At 26.7% G+C, this 18,316-nt stretch overlaps 3 protein-coding genes across 3 annotated transcripts; all 3 read left to right on the forward strand.

The window, feature by feature from the left end:
• The first annotated feature begins 405 nt into the window (after positions 1–405).
• Positions 406–2,232, forward strand: LOC128957838 (sorting nexin-33-like). Its single transcript, XM_054303653.1, has 2 exons — positions 406–576; positions 656–2,232. The coding sequence occupies exons 1-2, from the start codon at positions 495–497 to the stop codon at positions 2,230–2,232; spliced, it is 1,659 nt and encodes a 552-aa protein (XP_054159628.1). The 5' UTR covers positions 406–494.
• A 5,283-nt stretch (positions 2,233–7,515) lies between these two features.
• Positions 7,516–15,922, forward strand: LOC128957839 (LIM/homeobox protein Lhx3-like). Its single transcript, XM_054303654.1, has 7 exons — positions 7,516–7,564; positions 13,858–13,956; positions 14,066–14,194; positions 14,298–14,393; positions 14,852–14,923; positions 15,417–15,562; positions 15,629–15,922. The coding sequence occupies exons 1-7, from the start codon at positions 7,516–7,518 to the stop codon at positions 15,920–15,922; spliced, it is 885 nt and encodes a 294-aa protein (XP_054159629.1).
• An 845-nt stretch (positions 15,923–16,767) lies between these two features.
• LOC128957840 (uncharacterized) lies at positions 16,768–18,106 on the forward strand. The gene is made up of 3 exons (XM_054303655.1): positions 16,768–16,784; positions 17,229–17,802; positions 17,864–18,106. The coding sequence occupies exons 1-3, from the start codon at positions 16,768–16,770 to the stop codon at positions 18,095–18,097; spliced, it is 825 nt and encodes a 274-aa protein (XP_054159630.1). The 3' UTR covers positions 18,098–18,106.
• The last annotated feature ends 210 nt before the right edge of the window (positions 18,107–18,316 follow it).

The following is an 18,316-nucleotide window of genomic DNA, read 5'->3' on the forward strand; positions in this document are numbered from 1 at the left end:
TATACAGTAGTTTACGTCACACATCAAACACAAGGGATAATACTTTATACTGTACTGTATTATAGCAATAAGTTTTATCTGACAAACAAATTGATTAAAAAAAATATTATAATTTGTTAATTACAAACAAAAATTGATTTACACTTTGTTTGACACTTATTTATTTGATGTTAATTATCAAATTATAGCTGATTTCTAGTAATTGGTTTTACAAAAATACATTGCATTGCATTTGATAATCATTTTGATGATGAATCACAGCAACAGTGATGTACGTCATTGATGTCCATTGAATGTTATGATCAAAATATTTAGTTCATTAGTCAAACACTTTTTTTTAGTAATGATTTGTAAAATAATATTAAAATTAAATAAACAAATAATAATAAATAATACAAAAAAAAGTAATTTTAATTAGTGTTTAATATATTTATTTTTTGTACAAATTGTGTGACAATTAGTGCCTTCAAAGCTATTAATGTTTTAATAATAAAATGAAAGTCAGAGTATTGTATGAATTCATAGCTCAACCAAATTCAGGTGAACTCAGTATTAATATAAATGATTTACTGACCGGTAAGTGACCACCGATTCGGGTGTAATATTATATCACATTATTAAAAGTTATCATTAATTTTATTTGTTTTTTAAATAGTTACCCGACAGGACATCGGCGACGGCTGGTGGGAGGGAACCACTCAATCGGGACAAACGGGACTCTTTCCGGCCGGTTATGTGGAGCCCGTAGCCGATGTACAACAGGACTATACTCGAACACAACCTGAATTACCGCCAGTGCCGGTACAGCAGATACAGCAAGCGGTCAACAGTGCCCCGAACTATGATGACGGCGATTGGGGTGACGATGACTGGGACGATGACGACGACAGTCAGGCCTCTAATTCTCAGTCCAATTATGATTACAGCCCGCAGTCGCCGACCAGTCTTTATAGTACTAATGCAACGACTCCGACGTCGCAAATACAGCCGATAACCGGTCCGTCTAAACCAATTCAACAGCAAACGGCTCGCAAAAGTTTCAATCGATTTTCGACTTTTGTAAAGTCCGGCGGAGAGGACTATATATTGGGTTATAAAAAATTAAATGTCAATCAATCTAATTTCATCTTTATTATTGATAACGATTGTACATATAAATGGGAACCGAATCCCAATTTATGTCAAGTTATGGTCGATAAGCCTAAGAAAGAGACTAAAATGAAAGGTCTGAAGAGCTTTATTGCCTATCAGTTGACACCCGACACGACTCGCATTCAAGTGAGTCGTCGATACAAACACTTTGATTGGTTACACGAAAGGTTTCAAGAAAAGTTTACAACAATACCGATACCGGCTCTGCCCGATAAACAAATTTCTGGCCGATATGAAGACCAATTTATTGAACACAGAAGACTACAACTACAGTCGTGGGTCAACCGTATTTGCAAACATCCTGTGCTCTCGCAATCGGATGTGTGGAACCATTTCTTGACGTGTGGTCCGGACGAGAAAAAATGGAAATTAGGTAAACGAAAGGCTGAAAAGGATGAGTTGGTGGGCGCCTCACTATTCTTTGCTATACAACCACCTCCTAATAGCGGCCCACTAAACATGATAGATGTAGACAGAAAAATGGATCAATTTAGTCGATTTATTTCAAAAATGGATGATTCAGTAAAGTTAATGTACATAACAGCACAGGATCAAAGCAAGAAGTTTGCCGGTCCTTACAAAAGGGAGTTCTCTAAGATTGCCCACTCTTTTCAAACACTCGCCGATTCATTTGCTTTCAGTGGAGTCGAACGCAATTTAAGCAACGAATCGCTAAATAAAGCCATAAAAAATACGAGCGATACCTATGAAGATATCGGCAGATTGTTTGCTGAAGAACCTAAACATGATTTTGCGCCGATGTCTGATATGTTACATGAATACAAAGGCATACTAACGGCTTGGCCAGAGATCATGCAGGTCCACAAGGGAGCCATGAATAAGAAGAAGGAACACCAAAGAATGCTAGAAGAAGGCAAGATTGACAAGACTTCGGCGGATCAGATCAATAGTCGCGCCGATGTCGTCACATTTGCCACGTATGCAGAGATCAATCAATTCCAAGAAGAAAGAATAGACGACTTCAAGCAAGCGATGCAAAGTTTTCTTACGTCACAAATTAGATTTTATCGGGAAATTGCCGAAAAACTTGAGGGAACGCTAACATACTATAATTTTTAATTTTATTTAATTTATTCAGTTTTAATACCTAACTTTATTTACTAAAATCAAAATCAAACATTTTATTACAATTTAATGTTTATTTTTTATAACTTATTTTTTGGAAATAAGTCACTTGTAATTAACTATACAGTGACTGACATATAAATAGTAATTTTATAACATTAATATAAATTGAAAATATCTGTTAAATAATGTTATAATATATATATATATTTACAAAAGTCTATTTATTTACACAATTTTCAAGTTTACAATATTTATATATATTGATGATAATCATGTTTTTAAAATTTGAACGCTTTTATTAATAAATTAATGTTTTGAATATATTGATTAAATCTTACGATAAGATAAAAAGTTTTCGATAAATACCAATAGTTGGCACTCAGGGGTTCATAAATGAATAATCATTGGGAATAAGTTTTTTTTATTGAAAAACTAAATCATATCTAAATATTTTAAATATAGAATAATTATTTAGCATAAAATTAGAAATACTATTTAATTAATACTATAACAATATACCATTTTTAATTTACTAAAAATTAAAATATTACAATTTTGATATTTATTTATTGTTTATTTGAATACAACATATTTTTTAAATTACCAAAACAAGTATTTAATGAATTTGTATTTAGGATATTATGATTTTTTATAGAATTTTAATATCACTTATACTTTTTGAGATATATAACATAACTGACCCGTTCATCCCAGAGCCGTAATTTGCAAAAATATTATTGTATTATAACATCTGTTCCATGGATTAATAGTAAACAAAAAAATTATGTTAATTTAATTTTATAACTTTAATAGTTAGTCAAAAAAAACCATTTCAAACACTTTTATGTCCGTTTTTATATCTATCTAAAAAATTAGTTAAAATAGACCAATAAATAGTTTATATAATACTATTAAAATTAACAAATAAAGTATAATTTTTATCATAATATGTCAACAAACAAGTTTTAGACTATTTCTTGAGTATTAACATATCCAATAATTGTGCATGGTCAAATCATATCTAAATTGTTGGACAAATTGTTTAATTTTATCTTAACTTTATTTCACATGTTTTTTCAAAATTATTACAATAATTAACTAATAAAGTATTTTTCTTATTTAGTAATAATTATTATAAAACATAAGTTATAGAAACCGCTGCTCATGTCTATTGTATACACATTATTGAATGCAAAGGAAGTTAAAATCTTAATTACAATTATAAGACAACATAATATTAAACTAAATTAAACTTTTAATAACATATTTAGACTAAATTCCTACATTTTTATTGATATTAATAAAAGTATTATTAAAAGTATTTAACATTAAAAATTCTAGACAAATACAGTATAAATTTTTTGTGACTTAAAATTGAATCTTATATTTAATTAGAAGTTAAATTATTTATTAAATATAATCTTTATTGTAGAAGTTTTTAAATAAATTAACGAAAATAATATAGCTTATTATTATTATTATTAAAATTATAATTGTTACTATTTTAGTTAATTATAAATTAGTTGTAAATTGGATATATTTTTATTAAATGTTAAAACAATTGTAATTATAATTTATTTTCTGCCATAAAATTATATAAAACCTTATATAATAATTTAATATATATAACTATAGTTTTAATATTTATTAAATTATATTTAGCTAACTACAATTGTAACATATAATAATAATAATAATAAATTAATTAATTCATAAATTAAAAAATAATTTTTTAAAAAACAAAGTGTATAATTTAAAACAAAAATAATTATATTAAATAATTAATTAAATATATTTGTATTTAATGTCTCGATTGTTTTTTTAAAAAATAAAAATACTATAATACTGTAATTAATTTTATCTAAGAAACTACTACTAATTGATTGGTTCAATGATTTGTTGTTTGATTCAATGGATAAAATGAAGAAACAGTATTAAAGTAAATCAATTGATTACAAAATAGAAACTTTGGATCAAATTTAAGACTTGAATGGCAATGAAGATGTGGAGACAACGAGACAACGATTGAGTTGTTTATTGATAGTCGACTGAAGGCAAAGGGCGAAGATATTATTTAGTCCTTTACTCGACAAGAGTTTTGATTCAATTATAGCCATCGATTGAAACTATAACTACATTAAGAGGTCTTCAATTGAAGCAAAATCTGTTGTTTGATTCAATCGCTTTTAGAAACATTAAAGAAAATCATTTGTGACAATACATCTTATTTTGAGATCATTTGAGACCAAAAAACACGAATATCTCTGCGATTGTGATAATCATTGAGTGGAAGTGTAGTTAACGAAGAGGTTGTTCTCACAGAAGTTTCTGTTTGCGTCTCTTCCAGAGTTGACTCAAGAATTATTTGAATTATTGTCAAAATTATTATTATTATTATATTTAAACGGATCTCATTTTAACAATAAAAAGAGTTAATCAAATAAATATAAAATATTGTCATTAGTTTATGAAATTTTATAATTTAATTTAATTATCTATTTTTTGTGGAAATATTTTCATATTTTAGTTATATTTGTCTAATTTTAAGTTTATTAACACATAATACTTATTATCAATTAAATTGTATTAAATGTATGTGTGTTTAAGCATAAAATTATCGATGAATAAAAAATGATATCATCATTGGCTTTATAAATGTGTCTAAAGTCTCATCAATTATTTTGGCTTACAATCCGATGATTTAGTAGTATTTGTAAAGATTGGCGATATTGGCATACAGTATATGTAAAGTAGTCCTCTCACTAACTTTTACACATTAACATAACCATTGCTGACAATCCTCATGACTATTAAAAGGCAATGTTTAAGTGCTATGTATGAGAGAGAGAGAGAGAGAGAGAGAGAGAAGCTGAGGACAGGGAGGATTGAGAGGTGACAATGAATGCAAAGCGTTTTAAACGGTCTAATAGTGTTCACAAGTAAATGGAGTTCTTTATAAAGCGTCACCCATTAAATGGTGATGCGATTCACTCATCACATACACACTATTGTACGGCACGTGCCGTTTGCACTGCCATTTGTGTCCAGTGCTGTCTACTTGTGCTCAATGTTTATAAGCACTGAATATTTCATCACATCTCACATCTGTTACTGTTTTTGCAAACATATTCTCCAAACTCATTGATATATTTAAAAACTATACATAAAAGTTATGAATTTTAATTTATTACTTATGTTAGCATTTGTTACGATTAAGATTTTTATTCATTTCAACTCATTATTTGGTCATTTAAATCATTTATTCAAACAATTTATTTAAAAATAATATCATATATATAACAGCAGTGATTCTCTATTACATGTTTAATCATAACTTATTTTACTCATAACTATAATATTATATTACAAGACTTACAAAATATAAGCTTAATTTGATAAAAACTTTAGTTTCAAAGCTTTTAAGCAAACTATTACTAATTAATTAAATTGTTTGCATAACTGTCTTATTCAATATTTTATTTTGACTTATTTTAATTTTATTCTTTTAGTTAAATTACTAAACATTAATATAATATAGTACATAAAATAAACAATTATGTAAAATAATTTTATATTCAATATATGACTAGAAAAAAGTAGTACTAGCAATGCAGTAATTTAAGTATAATAAGCAAATATATCTTAATTTATAATTGTTTAAAATTTTGCTTAAATGATAAATGAAAAAATAACATTTTTTTTCAAAAATCAAGTTTAAAATGTTTATCATAATAATGACAACTATTATCTTAACAATGACTTTATCTCATTCACTTGCTTTATATGCATTAATATATAATCATATATATAAAGATTTCAGAGACAAACCAAATGTCAAAAGCAATTTTGTATTTAATATTTTAAGATTACAATAGATTGTCACAAAAGTAGGAACAATATCCCAAACAATACTCTCAAATCGCACGTGTATTTCACGGAATATCCAACAAATTTACTTATTTTCCGCTGTTGTCACCCATAAAGGTCTTAACGCCGGAACCTAAGGCCTGTCAACTCTATTATTACATTATAATTGAATTAGTCTAATGTATACTAAAATTGTATGTTATAAGCGATGTAATGATTGTTTGCCACAAAAAACACACATTGAATGCCTGGGGTTGTACTCAACGCTTGTATTTTTAATTCAATATAAAATCAACAAATGAACAAAATATTTGCCATCAATTTGGCTTCGCGTGTGTTGTGTATACCCAGAGGACAGTTGGATACGGGTTATAACTGTGACACACTGTAGGTCAGTCATCACTTTGATAGAAAAGCTTACTTTTTTGTTTTGTTTTACTAATTATTATAATAGTGTCCAGGACATATAGTTTCTATTTTATTAAATATTTATCAATTTTTTTATTATTTACTAATCAACTAAGAATTATTTTTTATAATAAAAATATCAATATATAATTTGTTATTTATTTTTAATTTTTTAATTTTTTAATTTTTTAATTTTTATTTAATATAATACTAATATTTTATAAATTATTGAATATCATTAATAAATAAATAAAAAGAGAGATGAACAATATAAAAATTACATAAAATAAAATAATTTTAAAGTTTGATGTTAATCTGTATACCGGTATAATCTATTAAATGTTAAATAAATGTAAAAACATTATTATTAGTCAAAATTGAAAAATGTTTTATAATAAATAAAGATTTGAGATTTAGTGAGTCGATCAAAATAAAGATGAAATTTTAGAAACTGTTGCATTAACAATAAGATAACATTTTTTAAAATAAAAGATTTTTATATAAAAATATTAAATATACGGAATATTTGTATATATATATATACATACATATGTGTATGTGTGTGTGTCTGTATTTATATATATTTGTAGGAGTGGTAGTCATTATAATCCTTCATTGATTTTTAGTAGGCTTTCCAATCGTATGGCACTGTTAGCAACGCATGTGCTATTTTCAGACGTGCCCATAGACCACATGGGTTTGAAATTGTCAAGAATTTTAAGACCAGAATTGAACAGCAAATTCTTGTAATACTTTTATTATATAACTATTGCAAAAAAATTGAAACTTTATATATTAATAAAATAATAATAATAATAATAATAATAATAATAATAATAATAATAATATATGAACAGAATAACTGTAAAAACATTATTTGTTTATTTTCACTTATTTTCATAGAGCACTGGGTCAGTGGTGACCAAATAACTACTAATAATTGTTGTTTTTTATATTTATTTGTAAAAATTGATTTTTTTTAAATAAGTCAACAAAATGATGGACGAACACCTTTTTCCTGCCCTCGCAAACAATAAAGCACTACAAGGTATGAATTATTATCATTTAAATTTTATAATCATTACTTCATAAACTTGAATATTTGTTGCAATTTTTGCAATTATCGGTAGTTTAAAAAAACATTTATTTACATTGAAATATTTTTATTTATTATATCAAGAGTTCATTGATTATATTCATATATGCTATTGATAAATGTTATTCATATGTTTATAAAAATACTAATAAACTAATATAAACTTAAATAATATCTTATAGCAAATAATAAATTATATTTAAAGAATTTTATACAATATATATATATATCTTCTTATTAAAAAGGTTTAACTTCTATATATTTTATTTGATATACATTTGGAAAAATGACTACAATATACTCTATTTAATTAAATTGTGATTTATATATAAATTTTGCCAAATTAAATTTTATATAAATAATTAATTGTAAGTTTTGTCATTAAATGTAGTTTTTATCTTAGACAAAAGTTTTTAATAATTGAATAAATAAGTTAAAATAAATAAATACAAACATTCACAAAAAAGTCATATACTGTATATGACTTAATAAAGTATAATATAATATAATATAATATATTTTTTAACTTATTGTTATTGAAATTACAATAGCATTAAAATTGATCATTCAATAGATACTAATATAGATTTTATGATTTTATACCTGAAATTTGTAAACTCTCTTTTCCTCTCTCTTTTCCTTTCTCTCTCTCTCTCTCTCTCTCTCTCTCTCTCTCTCATTTAAATCACATTCACCTGCCATATCTTTAGGACAGTCATTCATAGAGCACATTATGATATGAATACATGAATAAATAGTTGTTAACACAACATAAATATTAAGATCATTAGCTTATTTAAACAAACCATATAATGTTACAAAATATGGTTATTTAATGGGAAAGTTGTATTACAAAAAAATGATACTTGTTTAAATAAACTAATGATTTTTATGTAAATAATTGTTAAACACTCAATTTGAACGCTAAATCAAAATCGTTATAATAATACATTATTGTTTTTGTTATTATTCAATTTTGGATAAAACTTTAAATATTAACCAAAAAATATATACAGTATATCAATTATAAATATTTGTTGACAAATAATGTATGCAAACATTTTTTAATAATAATATTTTAATAATAAGTACTAATCTTATGGTCTTATATTTGACAAAAATTAGTCGCTTTTAATGTCAGCATAAAACAGATGCCCTTTTTATTGAGTGCTATAACCACTCCATGTTATCCTATGGATAGTGAAGTGATTCTCGAAATAGCACTTCACTGCAGTACAGCTAATATTTTTACAACACTTAATGATTTCCTATAAAAACAATGCATTTATTTGTTTAGCCATTCAAACCATTAAAAACTATATATTTGTATTTGTGTTTTGTATTTCGTTGTTTTGTTGATTTTTACGCTAACTTTTTTAAACGTAAATTTTAAATACAAAAAATGTGATGTTTTTTATGAATAAGTTATTTGACTTTTTTCGTACAACATATCTAATATATAAATATTTAAATGATTTATTCATTGTTATATAGTGTTATAATTTTAGATATTTTTTGATAGCTATAAAGTAAATAATAAAAAAAATTTAGTTGATAAAATAATTAAAAATTTTATTATTTATATTATCGTAAAAACAACAAATATAGTGATTGCAGAATAATTGTTACGCCATTGATAGACATGCTATTCAATACAAATACAATTATACATTAGTTAATTCAATTATGTTATGCCTCCCTATCATTGCCAGTGCATTGTTGTTGTTGTGTCGGTCCATCAGTTCATCACTTTTTATATCATCACTATATGTACTCATATTTGGTCACAGCTGTCAATGTTTCATATAATATCGTATAAATCTTTAATGTATTTGCGGTGATATCTGTCTAATTATTTTTGCATTTCCGTTCAATTAAAGTATTATTTATTGCAAATTATTAGAAAATTATTTTTATATATGAATGCAATTCTTAGATTATATTTGTATTCAAAAATAAATAAGAAGTTTTAATGTTAGGATTTAATTGATTTGCATAGCAGATGGACAGTCAGGTTGTCTGGTTAGAGCATCATTTGTATGCATTATTGCGATTTAGGTGTAATGTGCCTGTGCTTGGCTAATGCAGACATGCGTTTATATTATAGGTTCAGTCTTTATGATAGTATTAGCACTGGTATTAGTATTAGTATTATTATTATTATATAGAATGTAGTGATCAGTTGACTGAGTGGATCAGCCTTTTGACTCTATACTATATATATATGGGTTTCAATGAACAGATGAACTGTTAGAACGATGCAACTCTGCTGGAGTGCAGTCTCTAAAGCTCTATGAACACAGAAAACATAGAGCAGAGAGAGAGAGAGAGAGAGAGAGAGAGAGAGAGAGAGAGAGAGAGAGAGAGAGAGAGAGAACTAGAGACAGCTTTTTGACTCGTGTTCTCTAAAGTAGAGCACTGGTAGAGCACTGGCACTGAAAAGAGGCTTTGCTTTTCAACACAGGCATACATGTAGTCAATGGTTTGGCTGAGATCTGCATTGTTTGCCGGTTAGCTCCGAGATTATTATTGTTGCCTTTCATCCATCAGATTAACAATCCAATTGCTTGGTTGTATTGTCGGCTTGTTGTCTATGATATATAATATATATTATATATAAGTTGAATACATTTTTGAATACAACAAAATAAAGACATATACAGTATATATATATTTTTTGATCAAAAGAATTGTACCGCAAGTTAGCTGTTCTGTTGAATAGAAAGACAGTCGATATTAGATCTGATTATTAAAGTCTTCATTTTGTAGTTTCAATTGAATACTTTTTCAATAAATTTTGTCGACTTTTTCTAATATAAGAATATAGAGACAAATGAATGGCATTTAATGTGTTTGATTGATATGTTGTATTCACATGTTTTGAATGTAATGTTAAAAAACAAGAGGAATGTCTTGTTATGATTTGTTGCACAAGATATTTGTTGCTACCCTTATATATCATTGATTATTGTTTGGTCACATCAATGATGAGGACAAACCCATTTTGAGTGACCGTTGAGTGAAACACTGTCTAAAGTGAACCCTCAATGACTTTCACTCATCAATCGATGTCTTAACCATCGCTTCTCCTCCTCTTTACTAAAGCATCTCATATATAAAGTTATCATTCATTCAATGTTTTTGTCTATACGTTTGGCTTTAATGTCTGTAATGATACTTCACTGCATTTATGGTGTTTTATATCAATGACTCAAATGATGCCATTTAGTCAATACTAAAAGCTTTTTATATAAAGCTAACCAACAAACCCAACAAACCTCTATAGATATCAACTTTATATGTATTATATTCTATGATATGGTCTGCTATTTGTGAGTATGTTATGGTGTGGGACCACTCCTGAGACTTATTATCATTACTATATAGTGATATCAGTGAATCCCATTTCCCTTTCGGACACTTATTTAGATCATCTAAAAGTTTTATTTGCAATGATATTCAATTCAATTATGTTTTTCACACACAAATGAAAAGCATTAGAAAACATAAAGAGAGAGAGAATCGATGCATAAATTGGTGTGAATTATATATTCATAAAACTATATATAACTTATATGACTGACTGGTACTCAATACAAATACATTTAAGCCGTATTGTTATTGCCGACACAAAAATCAATACTTAGTATACTTTTTGTATGGCTGTAACATATATTACATGTATATACTGTGATGTGTGTATGTATGTATGTATGTGTGTGTATGTGTGTGTGTGTGTGTGTGTAGAAGAGGCAAAGTAATCAAGTTAAAATGCTTTTACTCAAATCACTTTTACCCCCACATGACTTTCCCCATCTGACAAATCGACAGCGCAAAGCACGCGCGTCAAACCTAAAGTGCACATCCCATACATCCCATCACTAAAAACTATAAACAGTGTTCGCCAACAAAATGCAATGTTGTGTAAAGTAACGATTGAGTCTATGTTTAAGCTTACAGTCCCTGAGCTCTCTGTTTTGTCTCTATTTCTCTGTTTTCTACTCTATTTGATATGCCTTTCCTATGGTTTGATAGCTCTCTCGCCAACACAATTCAATTATATCAAACTCTGTGCGACTTTTTGCGGTTTCCGTCAACATTTAACCTCTGACTTCGGCACTAATTGGTAGAGCCTGTTGTCTAACACTGCATATAGTGAACAATACAATCAAATGATTTGATAAAATTTTATATAAAATCCATAAAATGGTTTTTATTGACTTATATTTTTAATTTAATTTATCTCAAGATTGTCATTTGTATAGTGCTTTTGTTGTTGACATTATGCAAATGTCTTGTAAATGCAAAACACCCTCAAAACAAACTTTTTATTTTATCATTTTATTTAATCGATATATTGCAACATTAATTGTTTGACTTTAAATACTAGTAATATATTTGATATTAAATGCACGGTATTTGTCAATATAGCAGTCGAGTCTCGTTTTAAACATTAGCACTATTTTTATAATAATACAGACAAATGAGTAAAATAACAAATGAATCACATATTTGTGATTCAATACAACACTAGAGGATGAAACACATGAAAAACTTTAGGGACTGACAGCACACCATTCATGAGACCAACATTAGTGACATCGGCGCTAATACCTATCAAGTGGTTTACTTTAGGCACCGTTACTATGGCCACAATCAGCTCCACCCGACTCACCTCAATAGTCAGTCATATATAATATACAGTATATATATATATAATAGTGGATTCAATACTAATAATATCTAAAATAATGTTTTCCATTAACTCTCGACATACTTGTGCAGCATATCATCAGCAGATGGTTCATAAAGTTTGCATTATATGAGCGCCGACATCATAACCAACGACACCCGTATGAGTAGTTGTGCGTGTCTTACATATCCACTCCATTATTATCTATAGTCAGAGCTCTTATATATACAATGTATACATAACACACATCACTGACTAAATATTTGGCACTAAAGCCAAAAAACAAACAATATTTCGTGTGTTTTATTTTCTTGAAAAAAACTAATATATCAATAAACGATTAAATTATGTCGTTTACAGCATTTTTTTATAAAAATATAAATAATTTTAATGTTAATATAATATTTATAATATTTTACTTAAACATCTCAGATATAAATATTATGTTTAACATAAGGGCAGTTCAAATATCTTTTTTTTAAAAAGCTAAATAAATTTATATATTAAAAAATCGTAATTGAAATTACAATTCCTATTATAGATACATATTTGTAAAAAATCTTTATATTAATGTAGTGTTTATATGAATATTAATATAAATTGAATGCAAATTGAGTCCATAAAAGCATTAAAATCTTGGGTTGAGATCATAAATCGATTGAAAGCTAAAAAAGGCTGAAAATTTGATCATAAAATATATGACGAATCGGTAGTAATAACTAATTGGAAGTCTCGTGTCGCGTGTGCTCTCCAGTCAATGCATTAGTGTAGTACTGACGGCACGTGCGGCTATTGACTGACTTGAGTGTATCACTGGTATTGTTGTAATATATGATGTGTACATTATAAAAGCCCAGTAAAACACACCTGAGCCGTGGCTGGCATGCCATTGAGCCCCCGGTTCTGGACCACTGCTACACAATAGACAGCTTATGGAGTAATAGACTGGTCGTCGTAGGGAAATACTGTTGAGAGTAATGGGAGAGAGAGACCAACAAACCATTTGATGTGATATATCCTGAAAGGAAGATCTACTGTATGTTATGGTTATATCACTGTTGGTTTTCCGACAAATATAACATCAAAATGACTCTTCAATTTTTATTATATTTTATTTATTGATTTGATTTATGTTTTCCTATAGTTTACTGTATAAACTTTATACAATATGATACTGTATATTGTGATAAATTTATTAAATATATTTTTATGAATCACTATGTAAACTTTGCATTGCTAATATTTATTTATTTTTTATGTTATCTTGACAAATAAAGTAACAAATTTTTCAACTAAAATATCATCAAGATATTTATTTTGAATCTATACAATATAAATCAATTTTTGTGTGATTGACTTTTTAGAGTAAAAACTACAATCTATATAATGTCTTATCATTGTTTTGAGCTAAAATATTTCAATTGTACGTTTGATAAAATATGTATATATTTAATAGTCTATTGATAACATGATATTTATGATTTTTTGTGTTAATCAAATGATGTTAATATTGATTATATTGATAAATAGACTGTTTGTTTAATTTTTTAAGATACCCTACCCCGATGCAATGGATGCGATGGTATTATTTTTGATAGATTTATATTGAAATTAGGTCACGATAATGATAGGCACACTTGTTGGCATTCAGGTATTACACAATAAATCATTTAATCATTGCTAATTAATTGCTGTCCAAATTTCAATCCAATATATATTAATAGTTATCTATAAATATTAATTAACTTTTCTAAAAAAAGGGTGTTTAGTCTGCTGTGAGTGTCACACAACGCTGACTGTTAAGTGTTATATGCGAAACGGACAGCCCTATTGCAAGGATGACTTCTATAAGCGATTCGCAAAAACTAAATGTGCAAATTGTGAACTGGGTATTTTATGACAACCACTTGTTTCCTAACCATATAAATTGGATTTTGTTTAAATATATATATATAAATATATAGCTAACTGTGCCCACTGTTGTTGACACAGGAATAGCGCCGACGGCAATAGTGAGGAGAGCTCAGGACAATGTCTATCACATGCATTGTTTCAATTGTATTCTTTGTAAAAGAGCTTTAAATACCGGTACGTGTCTTACAAATTTGCATTTCATTTATTTATTATTAATTGCTTAGAGATATGTTTCAAATAAAACCATGTATTGTATTTGCTATTATAATTAGTCAATCTATATTCAGTATTAATGTACATAAAAATTAAATTAATATTATTTTATATTATAGTAATTTATATTAAATAGTTATGTTTTAAATTTATTTTTATTTATTTTTTTCGTTAAAGTAAATAAGAATTAATTATGTAGATTATTAATAATTAATATACAGTATATAAAAAATAATACTATTAATTAATATTATGTTCTGCTAGATAAATTAATTATAAAAAAATAATTATCAAATGAAGTTATTATTATTATTATAAAATTAACTAAATGTTATTTAAATATATTTGTAATTACATTGTAACTAAATTGACATATAAATAATAAGTGTTAATATCTGTATGTAATTTATTATAAATAGGCGATGAGTTTTATCTAATGGAGGACAACAAATTGGTTTGTAAGACGGATTATGAATCGGCTAAACAAAGAGGTATATCACTTACAACCATATAATATAAATACAATATAAAATTATACATCAAATTCATAAATTTAAGTATAATTGCATATTCAGAATATTTTTAAAAAACCAGTTTAATAATTTAGTCAATCAAAATTTTTAGCAATTATATTAAAACATGTCAGTAGAGTCATTTTGCAGTTAATTTAATAATAATTTATATATTTTTTGATAAAAAAAATCTTTTATCTGTCAATATATCTAAATTATATATCGATATAATGAACTCGCAGATTAATATATAAATTTTTTAAAAAAAGTGTAATATAAAACAAAAAAGATTACTAATAAATAAATAGATCACTATAATCTTGACATATAATACTATACTATATAATGCAATTTCATGAAATTTATTTATTTTTATATATCAAAATATATTTTACTTGAATTAAACCTTATAATGAATTAATTTCAGCAAAATTGCTAAAATGTAAAATCAATTGAATGTTTATGTAAACAGAGTCCTCATCAAAGAGACCGCGAACCACCATAACTGCCAAACAACTCGAGACACTTAAGATAGCGTACAATAACTCTCCAAAACCCGCCCGACATGTGAGGGAACAGCTCAGTCATGACACGGGTCTTGATATGAGAGTCGTTCAGGTATTTACTTGATATATATATTAATTTATAAAATATACTAAACATTGATTACATTTTTAAATAAAGGTATGGTTTCAGAATAGAAGGGCTAAAGAGAAAAGACTGAAAAAGGACGCACACGGAGGACATGTATCCAAAAGTCATCACTTGAGCGCACACAGTGGTAGCAGTGCCGCTAATAATCGTTGGCACAGTGCTAACAGTAATAGTCTATCAGTAGATGCGATGCCACCGAGCAATGCCTCATCAGCACTACTGGCCAACGAAACGTCGACATCCTGTTCCTCGTGGTTTGACGACACCATCATTGATGATGAAGATGACAGTGAAGACGAGTCAGTTATCACTCAACCATATTAACCCATCATTTCATTTATAAATTAAGTTTGTTTTTTGTTCACAATTTTCTGTTGTTTTGTAAAATAAATTCAACTTTTTAAAGTACAAAATAATTAATATATTTATTTTTTATTTGTTTGTTTGTCTTTTACAATATAAACTATTATATATAAAAATATATATATAATTAAATAAAAATAAATGATTTTATAAACTAAATGCTAAAATGTTTAATTTTGTCTCAACCATTATACATATTAAATATATGCAGTTGAAAATCAGCTAATAATAGTTGTATTGCAGTCTAAATAAAATAATTTTAATTCATATCAATTCAATATAGAGATGTTTAAAGTATATATACTGTATATATAATTATATACCGGTATACTAGACAATAGATATACTAAATGTATATATTGTATCTGATTTTAATGTATATTTATTTTGCTACACAAAGTTTTGATAAACTTGAAATCATTTTAATCACTTCCCACTCAATAATTTTAGTCCTTAAAAGTTAATTAAACTTCAAATAGTTGTCTGAAACGAATAGTATTTATATATATATATATATATATTAATAAATAGTTAAAATTATTAGTTATATAATTTTAGATAGACTATAAAAATAAAGTTTAAATAAAGTTTATTTCAAAAACAAAAATAAAATGCATGCATTAAAAATAGTATATTTACAATACTTGTATAAATATATAACAAACAAATAGACATAAATTAATGAATCGATTAATGATTTTTTTATTAACAAATAGATTTTTTCAATGTTTTATTTCTCAAGTATTTTTGACTAAAGAAAAAAACAAATGATAATTAAAGTGAAAAAAATATTTTGTTTGATACAAATGAGTGGCAGTCAGTCGTGAGGTTGAAGTCAATACGGCCCACACTTTTTAAGACTACGATTGCCAACAATGAGCCTTCAAAATGCCTTATTAGGCGAACTTCACTATCGATAACCACAAACACTACCATTGAATGCCAACGAGAAAAACCATTTATTTGCACGAATTATTCATTACTTACAAAAAGCTTTAAAAAGTTTATCAAATAATTTGTATAACTTATTATTATTATATATAATTTTACTGTTTTTTAGTATAAAGTTTATTTGTTGTCTAAGAAAAATGTATTCAAAATTAGATGAAATGCGAAATAAATTTCGCGAAAATTTAACTTTAGATTCAAATGAAGGCAAAAAAGTTCATTATATTAAAGTTGAAACAGAAAGTAATGATTATTATAGTAGTAATGATGTTAATAATAATATCAATAATACTAATAATACTAATAATACTAATAATAGTGATAGATATGAATCGAAAAGTACTATATCCTCAACAAATTCAAGATATCCCAGTGTTGTTGGTTGTAATGGATCTCCTAAACCAAATGTATCGTTTGCTTCTTCGACAAAATTCAAAGACAATACCAGTAGTGCCCATAAAGTTGTTCCCAGTGTTGCCAATAAAGTTTTAATAAGAAATGCACCCAAAATCACTTCAAATAAGTTGGAAACAAATTTTTCGGATAATAATAACTACAATAAGACATCTGTTAATAAAATTAGTGATAACTTAAATAAATCATTGAATTCAAAGAGTGGTTTAGCAGAGCAAAGAAAACCGAGAAAACTGTTGATTCGGACGCAAAACAAAAGCACTTCCAAACCGAAAGAGCGGCCATTATTTAAAGCCAGATCTGATGGATACCCGTGTGGTCATTGCGGCCGATATTTCAATGCCATCGATAGGTTGGAAAAGCATCAGTCAATATGTGAGGTGATCTCAAATAAGGAGAGACCGGCTTATGACTCAACTAAACAAAGATTTAAAGGACAACCCAACGAATATTTGCATTTTTATCGCAAATCTATAAATGTATGTATTATATCATTGTTTGAATTTTATTATTAAATATTAATAAAATTTTATTCAACAGCAGAATGAGCCGACAGATGAGTCAAAGAAGTGGAATTGGAGGCAAAAACATGAGTACTGTTTGGCATCAATACGTTCGGCCAAAGATGACCCGTCGGGTCCAACCACTTGGGAACTAACAAAACCAACTCTAAAACAATGCAATTATTGTAAGCGACTCTTCAATGATGATGCTATCAAAAGACATCTTCCTATTTGCAGTAAACTATACCACAAAAAACTTCTCAGCTATTAATTAATGAAAACCTTAATAAAACAGTATTTAGTTATTGAATCATTTATATGATTAAATTATGTTCAATACTACTAATAATATTAATACTCTATTAACAAAATAGTGATGAAATTATACAATATTTTTATGAATTACATGTAAAAAGTAATATTCAAATATTAATTATTTCAGATAATAATTCAGAAATTATTTTAATTTTTAAAATGCTAACTAATAATA

The sequence above is a fragment of the Oppia nitens genome, unplaced genomic scaffold (genome assembly GCF_028296485.1).
Source record: "Oppia nitens isolate AA-2021 unplaced genomic scaffold, nextdenovo-longstitch-racon4-pilon3 scaffold3_pilon_pilon_pilon, whole genome shotgun sequence".
NCBI lineage: Eukaryota > Metazoa > Arthropoda > Arachnida > Sarcoptiformes > Oppiidae > Oppia > Oppia nitens.